The sequence below is a fragment of the Oryzias latipes genome, chromosome 18 (assembly GCF_053564925.1).
Source record: "Oryzias latipes strain Hd-rR chromosome 18, Olatipes_Hd-rR_3.1".
Classification (NCBI taxonomy): Eukaryota; Metazoa; Chordata; class Actinopteri; order Beloniformes; family Adrianichthyidae; genus Oryzias; species Oryzias latipes.
In genome coordinates this window covers 1,014,366-1,034,772 of record NC_136254.1, presented here as the reverse complement: position 1 = coordinate 1,034,772, position 20,407 = coordinate 1,014,366, and the positions used below count along the sequence as shown (strand labels likewise).

At 43.4% G+C, this 20,407-nt stretch overlaps 2 protein-coding genes and 1 long non-coding RNA gene across 6 annotated transcripts; 1 reads left to right on the top strand and 2 right to left on the bottom strand.

Moving 5' to 3' along the window:
- Window positions 1–2,014: 2,014 nt before the first annotated feature.
- On the bottom strand, window positions 2,015–7,037 carry slx1b (SLX1 homolog B, structure-specific endonuclease subunit). Its single transcript, XM_004080078.5, has 5 exons — window positions 6,865–7,037; window positions 6,724–6,775; window positions 5,016–5,339; window positions 4,327–4,542; window positions 2,015–4,256 (listed from the first exon to the last, which is right to left on the bottom strand). Exons 1-5 carry the CDS (start codon window positions 7,035–7,037, stop codon window positions 4,227–4,229), a joined length of 795 nt encoding a protein of 264 aa, XP_004080126.1. The 3' UTR covers window positions 2,015–4,226.
- zgc:112271 (bolA-like protein 2) lies at window positions 6,719–19,455 on the top strand. 4 transcript variants are annotated; one of them, XM_023966194.2, is made up of 4 exons: window positions 6,719–6,860; window positions 7,827–7,891; window positions 16,169–16,266; window positions 19,238–19,455. In XM_023966194.2, exons 2-4 carry the CDS (start codon window positions 7,829–7,831, stop codon window positions 19,335–19,337), a joined length of 261 nt encoding a protein of 86 aa, XP_023821962.1. In that variant the 5' UTR covers window positions 6,719–6,860; window positions 7,827–7,828; the 3' UTR covers window positions 19,338–19,455. The 4 variants fall into 4 exon arrangements, with proteins under 4 accessions (XP_023821962.1, XP_023821961.1, XP_023821960.1 ...); XM_023966193.2 differs by lacking the exon at window positions 6,719–6,860 and adding an exon at window positions 6,991–7,132; XM_023966192.2 differs by lacking the exon at window positions 6,719–6,860 and adding an exon at window positions 7,514–7,671.
- On the bottom strand, window positions 19,324–20,407 carry LOC144987270 (uncharacterized). Its single transcript, XR_013651149.1, has 2 exons — window positions 20,266–20,407; window positions 19,324–20,092 (listed from the first exon to the last, which is right to left on the bottom strand). It is a non-coding gene; the product is annotated as an uncharacterized LOC144987270 (long non-coding RNA).

Here is a 20,407-nt window from a genome sequence, read left to right as displayed (position 1 = left end):
GTTACATGACAATCTTTTTGATTCCAGCTACTTCATAAAAAATGTTTACACTATTTAAACGTGTTCAGTGAAAACCAGAAATCCAGAAAACGTCATTCACATGTCACTGTCAGTGCTTTGTTCACGGACTGTGGTGTTCATATTAATCCTTATATGCAGATAAGTAAGGTTCCAGTTGAGGAATATTCCAAACTACAACGTATGCGTGGTGGTCGGCTTCTCCAGAAAGCCACTGGTAAAGACTGATGTTATGGTTGTACGACAGTTCTCCACCCATTTCAGTTCAGGCCGTGATTCTTGGAGGACTCCTGAAAGAATACTTGTCTCGCACAACAATAACGTCATTTTTGCGTCAATGTTCTGTACTTTTCAAGGTGGGAGTGGCCACCACTGCCCCAATCCTCCAATGGGTACAGTTCCAAAATGCTGAAGTAATTATAGAAAAAATATGTTTACATTTGTCCTTTCCAAGAAACAATTGGTACAGCCCAGGCCTATTCAGGCCTATTCAATTGTTGTAAAAATAATTCTGATCATGTTGGTTTGGTTTATGATGTGTATTTGACTGTTCCAGGATTCCTGCCCCATATGTGGAGAGAGACGTGATGCCCCCCCCATGCAAGTTCTTGTGGGGAGGGGTTGGTTTCTGTCTGGAACTGTTGCAGTTCTGTATTTGTTGGAACACTGGTGTAATCAGTTTTAGGTTCAACATAGTCAAAAAAAGCCCACCAAACTCACATTTGGGGTGAGCTATGTTTCTAAAAGGTTTCTGGTCATTCCAGCAGCCTCCTCTCCCTCACATCCAGCCGCCCCCCCCCCCAGGAGACGACGGACCGGAGACCCAGTGAAGAACCCAGAGAGGAGACGTCCAGGAGATCAGGGCCTGCTGCAGTCACCAGCTGTTCCACGGTGGTGCATGGAGGTGAAACTAGAACTAAAGTCTGTTGACCGACAACATCTGTATCGTCTCAACTTCATTTCATGGTCTCGTTTCAGGGACAGGACTTTGTAGAAATCTGTTCTCACATTGAAGGTTTTCTTCTGGTAAATGTTTGTGAGGAAAGACACATTGGATTGACCACCAGTGACTTATGAAAGCAACAAAGGGGACAAACATCCAAGGGGGTGGATACTTCTGCAAGGCACAGGAAATGCTGGCGAGGTTTTCTGGGACGTAAAGGTAAGGCAGGTGTATTTATCCAGCAGGTTTAATACACAACACCTTTAAGAAGTGCTTTACATGAAAAGACCAAAGCACAGAAACACAAAACAGTCAAAATGATCAATTATGACTAAAATCACTGAATGAGAAGAATGATAAGAACTTCCTGTGGGGTGGGAGCCATCTGACGTCATGAGAAAGACTGACGCTCCTCTTGCTGACGGCTGATGTCAGGACTTTGTTCCCGACTGCTGGGAGGGAATTCTACAAACAGAGTGTAGAAATCCACAGAGGACTTTATGGAGGAGGACATGGACCTTCTGCACCGATAGGTGGGAGGTTTGTCGGCTCCAAGTGATGACATACGGAGCTGGGGGGGGTTTACCCTATTTATTGAACCTAATAAGACACTTGATCTATTGTTAGAATGTGCAATGATTTCAGAAAAGCCCCCTCCCTTTTACTAGTGCCCTGTCCCATAGAACAAACAAAAGAACCAGAAGTTTCTATTTCTGATCAGCCCTTCAGGAGTCCTTTTCTGTGCCGTAACTAAATCCTTAGTTCTCCATGGTGCCTTCTGCCTATTTCACTATATTTGCCCCAACAGGGGGCATCGGTGTCCAGATCATCTAGAACAGAAGACGTTTATGAGTCCACCAGATAATCAGCATTCATGCATTTCTGAAACCTGCTGTCTGAGCTCCAGCCCCTCCCAAAAAACCCCCAAAAACCAGTGGGTCCTCGCGTGGAAAATTCCTGCTGCCACAATAAAAGCCTCTAAATAAACGGAATAAACCAAACAGTAAACAAACCTCATGATGCAGCTACAGCAATAAACAGACAACAACCACAGACATTTGGACTATTATTTATTATGATGTTCATCATTTCACTCATCAGAAACTCAGATTATTAGCAGACTTCATCCGTCCTCCTCTCTTCCCTCCAACAGTCCATTATCGTCCAGATGATGATCTTCAGTTCCATCCAGAAGTCTTTTCTATTCCATCATCAGTGCTGAGAGTCCGTCCAGTTGTGTTTCTGTAGGTTTGAATCCGCTTTAGAGCCAAAATGTCCGCTGGACAGACGCAGTGGACACGGGGACGGTCAGTCCAAACACACAGATCTGTGCGTCTGCTTCATGATTCCCTCAGGAAGTCATCAGTGGGAGACGTTCCTGCTGGATCCTCCATGGATGCATCACAGTCAGTCTGTTTGAACTGAGACACATCCAAAAGTCTGGCTGCATGTGACTTCCTGAAACTTCTGTCCAATCAGAAGCTCTGAATACTGTGACGCTGCCTAAAGGCTTGTTCACACCGGGACAAATTTCGCGCGCGATATTCGCCGACGTTTAACGCCTCGTGACTAAACAAAGGGCACCAATGTGAGTGTGCACACCGACGCGAAAAAACGCCACGCGTCAAAGCGTCATTTTTTTAAAAACGCCTCGGGTTAGTTTTTTTGGTTTGACGCGCCGCGTCAAAAACTATACAACCAATGAGAATGGCGCTTTTGCACACGTGTCTGGAGCTTCTGACGTTACAGTAAAACACAACTTGTGGGCGCTCAAACACAAAACTGTCTTGCTGAACACACATACCAGCGAAGAAGATAGACGCCAAGTAGCGTCTACACTGATGCAAAGAAATAATGACGGACATTCTAAAATATCCCCGAAAACGCTCATGATACATTTTCAGCTCTTGTACCAGTCGATAAAACTCCCCATGTTCTTCTCTTCTCGTAACTATGGGATGTACCCAAAATCAACGTCTTTTCCGGCGTCTGTCATCATTCAACAGAACAATAATTTCTTCATCGCTGGAGCTGGAGCTACTGGTGATTGAAATATTCATGTTTTCTTTGTTTGATTCTGACAAGCGCGTAAATACTTGCTCTCTTGAAAGTGTGAAAGAGTGAAAAGCGACTTTAAGAAGCGTAACGTTGCGCTGCGCCACCTTGCGTACAGGGGTATTTCTGTTTTACATAAAGCGCCATCTAATGTCAGGGAATAAAATTGCATGTTCGCTCGGCTCATCGTCAGCGTAAATCGCCTGGGTGTGAACACAAAAAACGTGGCGAAAAACGGCTGGCGGATATTCGTCCCAGTGTGTACAGGCCTTAAGCCTGCTAGAAGGCCCTGCTGACACCAACTCACAATCTGATTGGTTGGAGGAAATGAATGGCAGACACTGACTTTGCATTAGGAAGCCTTCACAGCTTATGGTGAATACCCTAACCCTGCCTAGCAACAGAGGACAGCTGAAAGTGATTGGTTCAATGCTTCAATTTGAAAATACGTCTTTCTGGAAGCAGCAGAACCATCATAAACACAATAAAAGAGAATAGACAGATGATTTCATGACTATGCATGGACAATATATAATCAACACATGATTCAGATACTTTTTGGAGAAGGCCCCGACGGCCACCTCTGCATTCACGCATACCTCTGCAGGTTGAACTTTAACCTGCCAGGGACTGGGATGTGGTAGCGACATGACGTTTGTACCTGGAGGGAATTCTGTGACAGAAAGTCTTTCATCTGTCTGTAAAGAGCAGTGAATTCAGCAGATTCACACCAAGACTCTTCCAACTGTAGGTGGTGCGCTAGGAAACAGTAGAAAAGGAGAAGAAGCCCCTCCCTGCTTGTCCAGTGTGAACACCATGGTCCAAATGCGTGTTGTTGAACGTGCGTCACATGCTCGGTGTTAACGCATGACGCCAAACAATGGCACCAACTTCTAACCACCAGGAGCAATGTGGGGTTCAGTGTCTTGCCCAAGGACACATAGGCAGGGCGGGAATTGAACCAGCGGTCAGAGGTAGAGCCTCTGCTCTGTGGCTGCCCTGACTTTTATTTTTCTTCTTTTTCAGTCTGGCAGATCTAAATGAGGGCAAATAAATAATTTATTGGTCAGACCATAACTCATGAAAGATCTTCCTCTGCAAAAAAACATTTAAAATGTCATCATTAAAAAAGGACACTCATTGATTTTTACGGTCGTTTCTCAACAGTCCAACAGAAAGAAACGGTGCGGCGTCCACCACGATCCTCTCTTCACATCTGCAGCTCGTCCGCCCAGTGGTCCTGGAGATCAGGGCACACGTTTGCGTTAAGACGTCGTCCACAGGGGCATCCAGCCGTGTTGCTGACTCACCTGGGAAGAGGGTTCTGTGACCTCCTCCAGGTCTCCCAGGCAACCGAGCTGATGGCGAATGAGGCTGCCCCACAGCAGCGAGCGCCGGCAGGAAGGACACTCCCCCTCCACGGGCAGAAGCTGGGACGGCTCCGACTGCAAGAACCGTCTGCCGAGGCAAATCAAATGGCTGCTCATCCCGCAGGACGCATGGAGACAGCTCACCTTCTCCGATACCTGATAAGGAGGAGCAGCAGAGGTTGACCAATCAGAGCCCGCCTCACACTTCCTTCTTTATCTAGTCAGAGCTGAACCCAAACCAAGAAACTACAGGGCTAAACAAGAAGGAAAAAACATTTTATAACTGGAAAACATACAATCTTTGTGGTGAAACTGCATAATTTAACGACCCACTCCAATGAAAACGGTGTTCTTGTAGCATTTATCCTAAAATTGCATTTCTGAGTATTTCTTTATTCAAATAGTGAATCAGGAGCAGACAAAAGGTGCCTATGCTACGTCTAGAAACCCACAGACGTAGAATAATCATCATTCAAAGACCACTGGGACCACTTTGAAAATAGCCGTCATAGAAGAGGATTGGCGTGTTCCCATGAAAATGAACACCATGACCAACAGAAGACGTGATGAAGGTTCTCTGACGGTCCAATCATGGCTCCAAAGAACCATTTCAAAGTGTGTTTCCACACCTTCACTGGTCGTCTGCAGACGAAGCAGTCGGTGGTCTCCTCCTCCTCCTCCTCGGCTCTGGTCTGCGGCTGCAGCGTCTTCTTGGCCCGTACGCTTCCAAAAGCTATGGGGACGTGCAGCGGGGGCTGCAGAGCCGGTCCAAAGTCCATCCTGTACTCCTGCTTCAGCCAGCGCGCCGTCAGCGGGAGCCGGTTCCACGGCGCCACGCGCAGCATGTTGGAGACCACGCGCCAGTGGAACTGCAAGCTGGACTCTTTCCTGGAGCGCCGAGCGACGTGAGGCAAGCGCCGGGAGGAGTGGGGATGCTGCCACGCCCACTCGAACTGTCAGACACAAAGCCGTCCATCAGGACCTCCACATCAAACTCACACAAGGTCATCCGTTTTGGTTTGAGGTCAAACCTGACCCAGACTTCAACGTCACCAATGTGGCTTTTGTTCTCATCATCAGAACAAAAAGCTGCAGTTGGACTGTAGACGTGACAGACGGGGAACTGTTGAGTGTCATGACGTCAACAACAGACGTTACAGAACCAGCAGAGGCTGACTGAACTGCAGAGGAACTCCAATGCTCCAAGACGTTTTTATCTACATGTGCTTTGAAACGCTACAAAACAATGTGGACGTTAACTTAGAAATGTTTCTACAAGATGAGAGAGGTTTCCTTCTTTAAAACCCTTCTTCTAGAAATATTCTCCCACTAAATGCTTTACCTCTCACAGATTTCAAAAAGATATCAGCACCAGCTGTTTATCCGGAAACCGGTTACTTTGGACCCCATTTCATGAACCCAAACACTTTGGACTGGTCTACCAAACTGGCTGGAGAAACATCGCCTTCACCATGTTGGGGGGAATATTATTGGTTGAACTGACTTCTTAGCTTCTTGTCTGATAAAAGAACCTAAGAAGTCCGTTAATAATACAGATGAAATATGAACTTTATTGAACTAATTATTGCTTGAATGCTATAAATCCTTTAACCAGTCTTTTCCTGTTTCTCTTTCTTTATTCTAGTATCTTCCTCCATGTTTTGCTGCTTACCTCCTTCTACAGTTTTTCATCTATTTCAACCATCCAACTATTCAAATGTTCAGCTCTTTCAGCTTTTTCCAGCTATGACTTTTGCTCCTTCAAATCCATTATCCTTGAAAATGTGTCATTTTTCACAAACATATCTTTTCTGTTATTGTGCTGTTTTCACTTTATTTATGGTTTATTTATTGGATCGTTTCTTTCTTTCTTTTGACCAATTCTTAGCCTTTAGGTTTCATTTTCATTCAGTAATATAACATTCAATGCTGCCTTTTCTTCTATAAATACATTAAAGTTCATCTGGAGGCTGAATTCTACATCAAGTTTAGTTTCATTTGCTTTCAATCTAAACCCTGGAAACACTGGAGAAGCTGCCCCCCCCCCCAATCTAAACCCTGGAAATACTGGAGAAGCTGCCCCCCCCCCCAATCTAAACCCTGGAAACACTGGAGAAGCTGCCCCCCCCCCCCATCATTAATCAGTTTATGATGTGCTTTTTAACGGATGTATTAATCTTTTCTGTATACTTTGACTATAGTATTTGTTGGTTTTTATCAGATGTATACTCTTGTCTTGGATGTGATTCTTCTTTTTAGTCAAAAGTTTCTTTTTTTTTTGTTTTTAGGAAGTTTCACAAAACAACCGACGGGTCCTGATTGGCAGCTGCCACTCACCCTGAGAGCGGCGATGTCGGAGGGAAAGCCGTGGATGATGAGGACCATCTCCCTGCGTTGGTGGACACACAGAGGGTTAAGGCTGCTGTGGGTTAAAGCATGCTGGGAAAACAGCGCGGACCACTTTTAGACAGAAGGTACCATGGCCCCCTCCCGCTGGTCCTCTTGGCCCCACCGCGGTGTCGCCCGGCGTTGTGCTGCCCGATCCGCCGTTCCGGGTTCACGGTGAAGCCGATGTAGATGCGGCCTTTAAATCGTGGATTCCTGCAGTACAGCATGTACACACCAAAGAAACTCTCCACCTCCACGACCATTTTGAAGAATATATTTGACTGGATGATCGGTAAATCCCAGATTGACGGGATGCTTTATTTTGGAAGAGCCATCCGTGTCATCAGATAACAACTAAGTAAGCAGCTAGTCCCTCGTAGTGACAGAAAATGCGGTGAAATGTATTAAATGTATTCTTGGAGTACCTCCTACAGTTAACATCTCCATTAATGCTTCTTTACTACATGACCCTTCAGAAACAAACTTCAACATTGAGAGAAGAAACGGCTTTTCTTGGTTAGTTGGCCTCAAATTTGCCTGATTCAAAACAATAACTCCTTATGTCCTAGTCTAATAATCGTAAAAATATGTCATGTACAATGGTTTTAATAGTATTTCAGTTTTGATAATAAGGAATAAGACGACTTTCCTATTTATCGGACGATCTTTGTGGAAATCTTTTAGTCAGGCAGTCTGCAGGCACTTGACCAATTTTTCTAAATTTTAAAACCAGTTTCCTGTTGTCGTTTCGCGAGCCGGGCTCTTATTGGCTGAAGCTCACGCTGCCGCAATGGAATTGGATAGTTTCACAGTGACGTTTGACACACGAGACAGCGCTGCATCCAGGCGAGAGTGAGTGGAGTCCAGCGGTCTCAGCTGGAAAAAACATCGTTTTCGGTAAATAATGAGCGGAAAGATGATCTGTGATCTGTTTTCGGGGACGTAGAGAGTGACGAATGCTGTAATAATGCTGATATCATCCTGCTTGTCTGCTTCTCAGACTTGGTTTTAGTGATTATTGTTTAACGTGTATCTTTTGTTTTGTCACGCAGACATGGCGATAACAGCGGACCACATCAAGAACAAACTTATTAAGGAGCTTTCGGCAGCGCATGTGGTAATTTGAACGCTTTTTACCGGTTTGTGTGAGTGGAGGTCCCACACTTGAATGAATGTGGTCACTGGTGGCTCACAGCTGCAGTCATCCTCCAAACAGCCATGGATGCTAAACTGCTGCTGGGAACTAAGAGGGCCCTGCTCACTGACCATCATGGCCAGAATACAGACAGCTCTCTTCTCCAGCTCCGCCTGAACTGTCTTGGCCGTGGAGCTCGCCTGAGCTTCACAGGTTCAAGTCCTCCTTTGCACCCCCAGAGTGGATGCTTCAGGGGCCCCCAAATCCAGGCCTCGAGGGCCAGCTGGTTTTCCAGAAAAGCTGCCTCATCTGCTGCTGATGACCTGGCTCAGGTGTGTTCAGCCAATAAGGAGCTTCAATGGCAGGATGGTTGGAAAGCATGAAGGACACAGACCCTCCAGGCCTGGATTTGGGGACCCCTGCTTCAGACCTTTGGCTTCTCTACCTCCAACGGTCCGTAGATGCACAGGAGGGTTTAGGTCTGGAGACACGCATCTTTCATTTTAGTATCTGAAGGAAGGGGAATTTAGATTAAGATCAACTTGATGAATCCCTGTAGGGAAAGTCAGTTGTAGTAGCAGCTCCATAAAACAAATACATAAATATACAGGGAAGAAAAACTCGTATGTACATGTACACACATGGCTACCAGATGACTTGTAGAGTCTGATGGCAGGAATGGCAGGAATGACTTCCTGTACCGTTCCTTAGCACAGCAGGGGGGGGGGGGGGGTCTACTGCTAAAGCTGCTCCTCAGTTTGTCCACCTATGGAAGTTTTCACAGAAACAAAGTGCTTTAGAAACCAAAACACAGAGGTAGTAAAACACAATCAAAGTCTAAACTAAAGTTAAAACCTAATAAACGCCTCCTGAATCAAATCGTCTTGACCTGGGATCTAAAACGCTCAAAGGAGTCGATCTGACGCTGTGACAGCGGGAGGGAGGTCCAAAGACCAGAGCATCAGAGCCGCTCCGGTTCCTAGAATGCTGAAGAGACGTTGGATGGAAAACATCAGACTATGGGGGTTAAAGGTCAGAGATGAAGGTCGGGGTTGGACCACCCAGAGGAGAAAAGTGTGTCCGTTTAGCGCAGTGCTTCTCAAATAGTGGGGCTGGGGGGCGCGGAGTGTGGGCGGGGTGGTGTGGGCTCTGACTGCCAGGTGAAGCTGCCTGTTGCCCAACACCAGGATCATCGGTGCCTTTAGATTCCTCAGCTCACGATTTAGGGAACGTTTGTTCAAACAAGAGCGGCAGTCCTCTAAAGGAGGAGGAATCACTGGAGCATCATCAGAAACACGTGGATTCATAAAGTCTCCATAAATGTTCCATTTATTAGTTTTTCTTACTGTGATAAATTGAGGATTTCATTCAGAAGGCAGCATGAGAGCAGCTCTGTATGGAGTTAATTCAGTCTCAATAATCAGAAATGCACACAACCGGTTTTACAAATGCACACGCTCCGATTCACAAATGTCATTTTATGCAAACGTGAAAAATAAATTCGGAAATACACACCCTGTGTTTCACAAACACACAGATTGTGTTTCACAAATGCACACTAAATGTTTTACAAATGCACAATAAGTGTTTCTCACAAATGTGCACACTGTTTTTCACAAAAACATTTTAGAAATTCACAATAAATGTATCAGAAATACACAGTAGGTGCTTCACAAACGTGATTTTTAGGTACACATGTGATGTGAACTCACAGATCATTCGAACTGCAGACTGTGCATTCAAAATCCCGTTCTCGTTTGTGAATCTCCCCGTGTGTGTGAGAGATTTTTCTACGGTGAATATTGAGACTCATCTGACGGAGCGGGTCGACTAATCTCACCATTGGCTAGTGAATCTGTCAATCAAACTCATCGGCAAAGCAGGCGGGTTCGCTTTTAACCAATCGAATGGCCCCTTACACTTTCTCTACGCTTTCTGCAGGTGGCAAAAGCCCCGCCCATATTTGATTCTGTACCAGTCGGTCGTTAGCGTGTTAGCCTTAGCATGGCTTGTCGGTTTATTTGCCTTCGGTTGTCAAAATTTACTGGCTTGTGCAACTTTTCAGTGGACCTGGTAGCAAGGCAACATTGGTTGAATGCAGTTGACATTGAATCCATCGAACTCTGTACTGGTCATGAGATTTAAAATGAGTGTTTCACTCGGAATTGTTTGTACGTTATTCTCTTAGCTTTCATGCTAGCGTCATTTCAACACTCAGACACGGTTTTGATCATATGAAGGTGGAGGAGAAAAATCTGCAACTTCCACAGAAGGTTTTGTGGAGAAACTGGCATCACTTTGCTCCGTACCACGCAGTGGGACTACATTACCTCAAGTTCATCTCACTGTCAATCACAGATACCCAACACACATCCCCTGCTCAGCCCGAAGTCACTTTGCTTGACCTTAATTTTATTTTTTTAATAACTCAAATGTCATTGATTTTATATTGTAACCATATACATATACACCTCTTGGCCAGGTCACCCTTGCAAAAAAGATCCTCATCTCTCTGGGTTTTATAGCTGGTTAAATACTACACAACAAAAGATGGTCATAGAACAACAAAGTGCAAACATTCACCCTTTATTGCAGAGTAAAATTCAGTGAAAACATGGACAGATTAAAACATCAAAATTTAAGCAAATGTGGGATCTCTACTGATTTGAATTTTATTTAAACTGGAACTAATTTTCATAACTTCCTTACATACAATGAAGTCCCTTGAACAATACAGCAGTATTGATTTGAACTCTGTCTTACTCCCCTCAGTCTCTCTTCTTCTGTATGTAATTATGTCGCCTAAATTAAGTTCTAAACAAACGGGACAGTAAAGATGTAGGTCCACTCCCAAACGGTCTGAATTACACAATGGGTTGATGTCGTCTTGCAGTTCCAACATTTGTGGACCCAAAAGGGGACTGTCCCATACCGGGACATTGATCCCAGGATGAGGTTCAGTCATGGATCCACTCTCCTCCCATTCAATCTCTGGAACCAGCATACCCTGACAAAAAAAAAGAAAAAAGATACTGTTTATGAACAGCACTGTTTTTTTTGTGTTTTAGATTATGTAGGAACAGTGACCGACTAATAATAACTTATATTGTTGCTTGCAGGCAGACCTCATATCTCCATAACTGTTTATAATTTGCAAATAAGTGAACCTTAACAAAGTAGTGAGATTAGTACATATGATGGCTCATAATACCATGCATTGTGATGCATTTTGAACTTGCAGATGTGCTATTCTTCCTACAAACAAACAATTTAGGGAAATTGTTTGCACCACACAACAATAATCCTTTTCATTCATTTTCGATGAAAATTCACTGTAGTCATTATGATTTCATGATACTCTTCTTGATACTTTCCACTTTAGTCAAACTGCACACAAATCAGTTGTCCAGTACAGTGAGATTAAATAAAGCATTTACCCAGGGATCAGAAACAGGGTTCTGGGTCAAGCCCAACTGCCACAGCTGATTTGGTGTCATGCTTTGCTCCGTCCTGATTGGATGGCTGTCCCACGCGTCACTAAAGACATCCAAACTGGCCTGAATGCGTGGTAGAAAAATGTAATGGCAGCAGAATACGTGATGTGACTGATATTGAGCAAGTCTTGGTCCTCAGGAGAGTGCAGGATGTTGTAATATAAACCAGTAACACTCACGAAGACATCACACCAGAGGAGCTCAATCCTGTATTTGGAAAAAAGCAAAAAAAAATATTATATTGTCAGATTTATTTTTAATACATCATTCACTTTTATGTATCAGGGCTCCAGACTAACTTTTTTCACTAGGAGCATAGTGGCCCCTAACTGAAAATTTTAGGGGCACAACCAGAAAATTTAGGGGCGCATACCGTAAATCAACATTCTAACCAAATCTACTAATTTCCACTGTATTACAAATAAATACTTTAACAATAGATGCAGAAATTACAATGTGCTGTTTCTAATTCAGTGTCATATTTTATTCTGCACTTTTGAAGATGCAACATGAAGGTAAACTGACAGCATCATCGCTGTCACCACAGTACAACTAAGTAAAAATAGTTAAAAAAATACCATACTTTTAGAATAAAAAAAAAGTTTTTAGTAACAAGTGATTACCGTAGTAACCTTTCGTAATTTCACAGTTTCAAACAAGACTTAAATGTATGTAAATATTAGAGGATGGAAATTCATGTTGGTGACACCAAATAGGTTCAGCCAAGATGCACAATAAGCGTGTTTGAGATCACCCAGATGGACGCAACACTGCACAGATCACCTGGTGTGTGACGTATATTTTTGTTTTTGCTCCAACATCACCTGTCAATCAAAACAAAAATATCACGAGAAAGGGGTGAGAGCAAGACACCAATCAGAGCGAACGCAGCTGGAAATTTAGTATTGAACTGACTAAAAGCTGCCCTACAGACTACAAAACAATGCATTATGGGACATGCGTCCTGATGGGTTTTTTGTAGTTCACTGATCAATTAAAATAATTTAAAATACCAACTGATTAAAAAAAGGCTACATCCATTACAAAACATTAAAATAATTATAAAAGATGTAATATCACAGCTCATACTTAGGGGGAGAGGCATATTAAAACGAAATTGAATGTTAAGGACAACTCCTAATTCCTGGTCTCTTTCAGTCTCGCTGCAGCTTCGATTTCATGCGAGTTTGAGACCCCTGCTGTACACTCTGTCACTGGTACACTAGCTGCAGTTCGGAAGAACGAATCAATAGTTCGCTTGCTCATAGCTCAGACGCACATATCAGGTTGTGATGATATTTGTCTCCGTTTCCTTCCCACGGATGTTTACGCGCGCTCGATTATCTCTAGGCCCCGCCCCTCCACATATTTTAGCCACTTACAGTGGCTTTCCCTAGTCTTCTCACACGCATTGGCCGCCTCAGGCATCACTCAATGAAACGCGAGTGTGTGCTCGCGTGTGCTCCAGTCTCATGAGTATTCGCGCGAGTGTGTGTGTCTGCCTGCGTGCGTGAGCGCTCGCGTCTCATTGATGATTTCATCTCTCATTTCATCGATCATTGACGTGCTCCTTTCATGTTTAATGTATAAAAAATACGGAGGGTGGAGGAGGCAAATTTACTGGTAGCACATGTGCGACTGGGTGTAAAATTCAGTCGCACACTCTCAAATTTTGGTCGCAAAATGCGACCAAATGGACGCAGTCTGGAGCCCTGTGTATATATTAAAGCTTCTAAAACTAGGTTAAACTCACCGTTGATTGTGTGTACACTTTTCCCACAATGAAGCCGTTTGTGTCAGTTGTACGTACTGTGAGCATTAACTCGGCTATGCCCACATTTTCTCCTCCGTGATCTCCTCTCACCCTGACAATAACATGAAAATCATGTCTCAAACACATAATTACAAATACATCGCCAATACGGTACACATCAGTTTAAAATGTAATGTTCTTATGTATGATGCCAATAAGTAGAATTTCTAGGTTAAAAAAATTGCAGGAGTGGGTTACATGTATCACTGGGGAAAAAAATGAGGTGAGAGAGACTGTTAAGGGGGGGTAAAATGTTATTCATGAGGGGAAAGTTTTAGAGTTGCCTTTGTTTATGGAGAGGAGTCTAAAAAAAGTAATTTTATTTTTGTACAAATAACCAAGTACTTATACTGCCTGATATGTGAATAAAAGATTTCTTTATGAATGACATGAATACCTCAGAGGAAAGCCATAAACGTTCACAGCGTCACTGAAGAAGGCCAAGTGGGTGTCTGCACAGTTGTTGTCAGCTATCTTCAGGTACAGGATACATGGAATACAAGTACAAATACTTTCAACTGTCAGATATTTACAGGGGCAAAAATGCTAAATTCCCAATTGACAGGTAAAACAGTAATACAATAGGATGATAAAATATGAAATAGAATAGAATAGAAGGGTATTTAATAATCCCTGAGGAAATTTTTTTAAAATGGCCATCTTAAAAAAACACATAAACACACATGCATTACAAATAGAAATATCACAAAATAAAAAGACTGATAAAAAAAGGTAAATAATTGGAAAATCAGTGGGTAAAATTAAAAGAAATTACTTGTAAGATGCCCTGCCAGAGAGTTGTATTGCCTGATGGCACGAGGAACAAAAGATTGTCACGCTGTCACATTCAGTAATTCCTAGAGAATAAATAAAAACACAACAAACATGGATTAAATCATTTAGCTGTCTGATCTTAAATTACATAATTTTCAAATATATGAAAGGGGAATTTTTTTAAAACACTCTTGCTATGATAACTTGAGCTTGTAGTAAAGAACACCTTTAAAAAAAATCAGAGACAAGACACTGATCACAGGAAGCCTGTGTGTAATACTTACAGTAACTTCTACTCAAATCACTGTTGACAGCTGATTTCTCCCATCCACCCTTTCTGTGACTACTTATCGACAACAAAACAGCCTAAAAACATAATGTTTGGGATTCTTGTCATTACGTCATTGGAAGTAAAGATACGGGGATTTTAGTGTCTGTCACTCTGACACAATCTCACAGGGCTGGTCATCACAATGAATACGGGTTCTAACGTTAGAAACTTAATGAGGCTTCTTTCATTCAACAGTGGATTCACGTCTGTTATATTTAAAAAATGCCGTTTTCATGAATGTCATATGAATTAACTTTGTTGCACAGTCCACCCCGTCTTAAAGTCTGGGTTGTGAAAATGCTGTGTCTAACTTTAACCCGGATCGCGTTTACATAAGGCAGCACACGGAACAACTAGCTAGTTAGCATAGCATAGCATCAGTGTTTAAACAAATCGCCGTCTCCAAATCAATACTTTTTATTAAACTTTCTTTGCTGCTGTAAATCCGGCATGCTTTTCCCCTTAGTTCTATCTGAATCATGTTAAGAACCTACAGATCATTGGCTATAGACGCTAGCTTGAACCGACACCGGCTTGAACTTCACTCACACTCACAGGCAGACACAACTTGCACAGGCTAAGCAAAACAAAGCTAAGCTAATTTGCGGTGGGGGTACTCTGCAAACGACTCGGCTGCAGTGTTCATAAAGCATTCACACATGTCACTTGGCTAAGGAGAACGCTTCAACTTAGTATTCAATAACATTACAGGACGTACAACGAGGGAATGATCAAATAAATGCATTACTTACGGGCTGAGACTGATCCCGTTCAGAAGACCTCTCCGCCATGTTTGCCGCCCGCGTCCTTTCAACTGCTGTGCTGAACAGCTCCCTCCCTCGTCACTTTGAAAGTGAGGAGTGTAAGGGGCCATTCGATTGGTTAAAAGCGAACCCGCCTGCTTTGCCGATGAGTTTGATTGACAGATTCACTAGCCAATGGTGAGATTAGTCGACCCGCTCCGTCAGATGAGTCTCAATATTCACCGTAGAAAAATCTCTCACACACACGGGGAGATTCACAAACGAGAACGGGATTTTGAATGCACAGTCTGCAATTCGAATGATCTGTGAGTTCACATCACATGTGTACCTAAAAATCACGTTTGTGAAGCACTTACTGTGCATTTCTGATACATTTATTGTGAATTTCTAAAATGTTTTTGTGAAAAACAGTGTGCACATTTGTGAGAAACACTTATTGTGCATTTGTAAAACATTTAGTGTGCATGTGTGAAACACAATCTGTGTGTTTGTGAAACACAGGGTGTGTATTTCCGAATTTATTTTTCACGTTTGCATAAAATGACATTTGTGAATCGGAGCGTGTGCATTTGTAAAACCGGTTGTGTGCATTTCTGATTATTGAGACTGAATTAACTCCATAGCTCTGAGATGAATCCTCAAGTGTCTCTGCAACATTAAACAAGAACACAACTGTAGTCGAAACGGATGGAAACTGCAGTTGTGTTGTGAAGCTGCAGATGCCTGATAAGAAAAGACTTGATCCGTCCCACGATGGGGAAATTCTTCTGTCTGCAGCAGCAAAAAGACATTTAAAGAGCAAAAGAGACCTTCAGGTTTGACAGTGAAACATGAAAACAGAACAGCTGCAACCTGCAGGACAAAGTCAGTAAATGAAAATAGACAAACAACTGTTAGGAGAACAAAAACGGCCCACAGCATGGGCGCATAGTGTGTCACTGCAGCAACACCGTGGTGGAAATGAGATGATGATGATGATGGTGTTTCAACAGGCTGTCCATCACCCTGAAACCCAGCAACAGCACTGCAGCATCCATCATGACTGCAGCGCGTCGATGCATAATGACGTGCTGGTTTTTGCAGGACGTGGAGGACACCTCGCCCAACAGATGTGCCGCCAGCTTCAAAGTCCTGGTGGTGTCGCCGCAGTTTGAGGGCAAAGCGCTGCTGCAGAGACACAGGTGGGACCCAGAAGCATCATGACAGCGTTCAGCAGCAGAAACCTCTACAACACGAGCAGCAGACCATGAATCCCATATGACTGACCAACTTTACAGAGTTCTGCTTGGAGGAAAGACAGAAGCTTTTGGAGAAAGTTTATAAGGTTTGAATCTGAAAGAGGTCAGAGGTCGCTGGGAGGTCAGTGAGGAGCAGGGGAGGGGGAGGAGGACAGCATGGATGTGGTGACATGTATGTGTTTGGACACGTGGAGAGGAGGAACTGTGGGGAAAGGATGCTGAGGCTGGAGCTGCTGGAAAAGAGGAAGAATAAAGAGGAGGCTGGGGGAGGGGGGGGGGGGGGGAGGACCTGAGGGATGCAGAGGAGAGCAGCGATGTGTTGTGGCGCCCCCTAAAGGAATTCTCTGACTTAGAATCTGATTCATCTGAACTACATGCTGTACAAATAATAACTGTGATGACGTTCAAATGCAGTGTGCCTGTCTGTGTTCCCATCTACATGTATGATCTTAAAAAAGTCATGAAAAGATCAATCCTTTCATCCATCAGTGTAAAACTGAAAGTCAACTGTTGTGTAGAATCGTTACACTCTGACTGAAGTCAGGGAGTCAAAATAGGATCATCAGGATTGATTCATTACCAACAGTTCAGCACGTTTCCTTTTAAATCACATTTTAAATTTCTATTGTCTGCTATGTAAAGGAAACTCCTTCATTTCTGATGATGCTGCATATCTTTTTTGTCATTCAACTTTGATCATTTCTTTATTTATTTACCAATTCTTACCTTTAAGTTTTTATTTTCATTCAGCAGTACAGCATTCAGCCTGCATTTACTTCTGGAAATACGGCTCCTTCTAGTTTCTTTTTGCGTTGTATTCATAGAAACACAGTGTGAGGTGTTGTCATGGTAACAGCTACAGAGCCTGCTCCGCCCTGGCTCTGCCGCTCCTCTCAGCATCTTCATCACTTTAGCCTTTAGTAATCAGCATCTCCTTCAGGCTCCTGATGGTCTCTGACTCCTCCTCTCCTCCGATGCTCCTCTACATCCTGGAAGGCGGTTCTCCTCACAACGTTCTCCTTGTTGTTACTGAACCGTCGTCCTTCCACACGTCCTGCTGAAGGCTTTTGTTTTTCTGAGAACGTTTACCGGCTCAGGAAACCTTTGCAGGTTTCTGGAGATCCTTAGCTGCTACAGACGTGACTCCAAGAGTTTCCAACCACAAACTTTTTCTCAACGTTGACTTTCTGTAAACTAAATCCCCAAAACTGCAAGAAACAAAAGCATGCAGTGCTTCAGTTCCTTGGCTCCATATCACATGGAGTTTCACTTTTTGAAAAGAGAAAGCTTTACTTTCACAGGATTCAGAGGACTTAGTCCAGGGGTGTCAAACATAAGGCCCGCGGGCCGTATCCGGCCCGCCAGATGGTTCAGTCCGGCCCAGTCATGAAGAGTAAAAATTATAAAGATGTTTAAAGAAAGCACGTTTCTAGTCCATTCCTGTGGCGAGTTATGATTTTTTTTTAAATAACTCAAATGCGCAATTCCGCCACTAGGGGGAGTAAAGTAAAAGCAAAACAGGTGAAACAGCATGTCTTTGCACCTGGCAAAAGTGAAACCTAACAGCTCTGTGTCTGAATAAGATGTAGTTTGGTTCCACGCAAACCTTATCGCTGCTATGTTGCTATAAGAGTGATCAGTAGTGACCCAATAATGACCAAAATGTTGTCACAAAGAAAAAAGGTTGAAGTGGAGCGCTGAGCTTTCCAGGAAAAATGGAAATAGTTGTATTTGTTCACAGAGCTGAATGCATGTTTGGTATGTCATCAACAGGTCTCAGTGCTCAGAGAATATAACATTCAGCACCACTATGAGACTCACCATAAAGAAAAGTTTCACCATTTAAGAAAAAACAAGATTTATCAACTATTAGCTGGACTGACAAAATAACCTACATTTACCAAAGCCGTGATGTCAGTGATGGAGCAGTGACACCTAGCTACCTTTTTGCAAACAAGTTGGAGCAAACATCCAAACCATTTTCGTATAGTGAACTTATTGATAAATGCCTCAGGCTACATGTAATCTAATCACGTAATCATGCTAGCAAAGGTCGACTGCTTTTTGGAGCACAAGACTTCTGCATTAGTCAAGGATTACGATTGCAGATACAACATCTCTGAGGAGACTTGGGTACCAAATGAAGGAATCCAGTTATTGATTGCATTTTTGGTTACTGTTGATGAAACACAGATACAGATATTGCACAACTGTGCATATTTATTAGAGGAGTTGAAGAGACCGTCACAGCAGAGTTGATGGACACAACAGCTGATGACATACTGTGTTGGAGTGAGCTGGTCACGTGACGTCAGTCTGGTCACTGATGGCGTCCATCAAAGGTCAGGAAGAAGGCAGGTGTTGCCACAAAATTCAGACAGAAACCAGGAAAATACTCTTGGACATTTGATTGTGTTTTGCTCACTTGAATGACAGTAAATGTGTTTCTGCACAGGATCTGAATCCTGATATTGATGGTCTGGTGAAGTTTCAGGAGAGAAAGGAGGTTAACTCCAAATTGTAGTTATGATCATAAATGTTTGCATGTTTATTTTAGTTTAATTTTTCATTGATTTGCACATTTACATTCTATGCAGATGTTTCATGTTTTTCCGTAGCCCCTCTTGAGTTTATTATCAGGATTTCTTCAGATGTAAAATAGTCTGTGAATATTGAATTAACCAATTTTTTTAAGTGAAATGCATGGAACTGAATTGGCCTCTGTGAATGAATGTGCAATAATAAGTGATTTGGCTGCTGTGTTGGTTGAGGCGTTTTTTCCAAACTTTTTTGCTTTTATGTTACTGGTCCAGCCCACTTAGGATCAGACGCCTTTGTATGTGAGTTTGACCCCCCTGACTTGGGGTGTGAATGTGCGTCAGCTGTAACCTCCTGACCTCGGCTGTGTCTGCAGGATGGTGAACTCGTGTCTCGCTGAGGAACTGAAAGAAATTCACGCCTTTGAGCAGAAGACGCTGACTCCAGAGCAGTGGGACAAGCAGAAGTCGCAGTGATGCTCCTCACCCTCTCATCTTTCCAGTCATGTGAGAAGCAGCTGGAGGCTTTGTACTGTTTGAAATCCAACCAGATCTGCTGTAGTTTACTTTCAACAATAAAACCCAGACCTTCTTATTTTTCCTCTCTGGTGTTTTTTGGATCAGAGATCTGAGCTTCATCTCTTTCTTCAAGACCCATGAGGGTCTTTTGTTTTGTCTTTGCAAACAGTGAGATGAAAGATGTAAAGTCATATTCTGTTGCTTCAGTCTGCTCTCGTCACATCACTGGGTTCTGCTGATGCAGAAATGTGGGAAAACCCGCCTAAAACATTCCAGAACTGCTTCCATGTCAACCCAAAGCAGGAAGGACTGCTTTCCTGTTTGTGTCCAACGTTCCTCCTTACTGTGGAACTGGATGGAGATCCTGTTAGCATGAGGGTCAAAGCCACCGTTTATGAACACAGAAGCGATTCAGAGATGCAAAGTCTGCAGGAGGTCCAGCGGCAGCAGAAAGATCCGTCAGAAGCTGGATGTGGGCGGGACGTCGTTCATCAGACGGCTGGTTCCACGTGTGCGATGTCCTCTGTGGTTCTAGCAGGTGACTACTTCCTGGACACGTCAGAACCTGCAGGGTTTGTGAACCAGCAGGACATCTGATGAGGTTTTAGCGTCAGCACTGGATTTTTCTTTACCTACTTGAAAACACAAATGTTCAAACTCCAGCAGCAGCCGTGGACCAAAGAAGCTCAGTGGGTATTTCCATTCAACATTATCTGCAGCGGGGAAAATAAGTATTGAACACGTCAACATTACTCTCAAAAAACATATTTCTACTCGAGCTATTGACATGAAATTTTCACCAGATGTCGGCATCAACCCAAGTAATGCACACATGAACCATGGCGGTTGGGTGCATTACTTATTGTTTTCTTTGAAACAACGGTACCTGCTGATTCCAGGTCTTTCTGAAGCTCTCCACGAGTGGTCCTGGGCTGTTGGAGAACCCTTCTGATGATTGTTCTGACTCCTCTGTCTGACCGTGGCAGGTTTATGGTAATGCCGTGTTCTTTCCACTTCCGGATGATGGC

What these genes read in the sequence shown, in the direction of transcription:
- slx1b (XM_004080078.5), bottom strand. Translation starts at nt 7,037, where the DNA reads ATGGTCGTGGAGGTGGAGAGTTTCTTTGGTGTGTACATGCTGTACTGC. An exon ending in CCGACATCGCCGCTCTCAGG is followed by an intron (nt 5,340 to 6,723) that starts GTGAGTGGCAGC and finishes TGTGTCTGACAG; the next exon opens with TTCGAGTGGGCGTGGCAGCA. An exon ending in TCTGCAGACGACCAGTGAAG is followed by an intron (nt 4,543 to 5,015) that starts GTGTGGAAACAC and finishes CCTCCTTATCAG; the next exon opens with GTATCGGAGAAGGTGAGCTG.
- zgc:112271 (XM_023966191.2), top strand. An exon ending in GCGCTGCTGCAGAGACACAG is followed by an intron (nt 16,267 to 19,237) that starts GTGGGACCCAGA and finishes CTGTGTCTGCAG; the next exon opens with GATGGTGAACTCGTGTCTCG.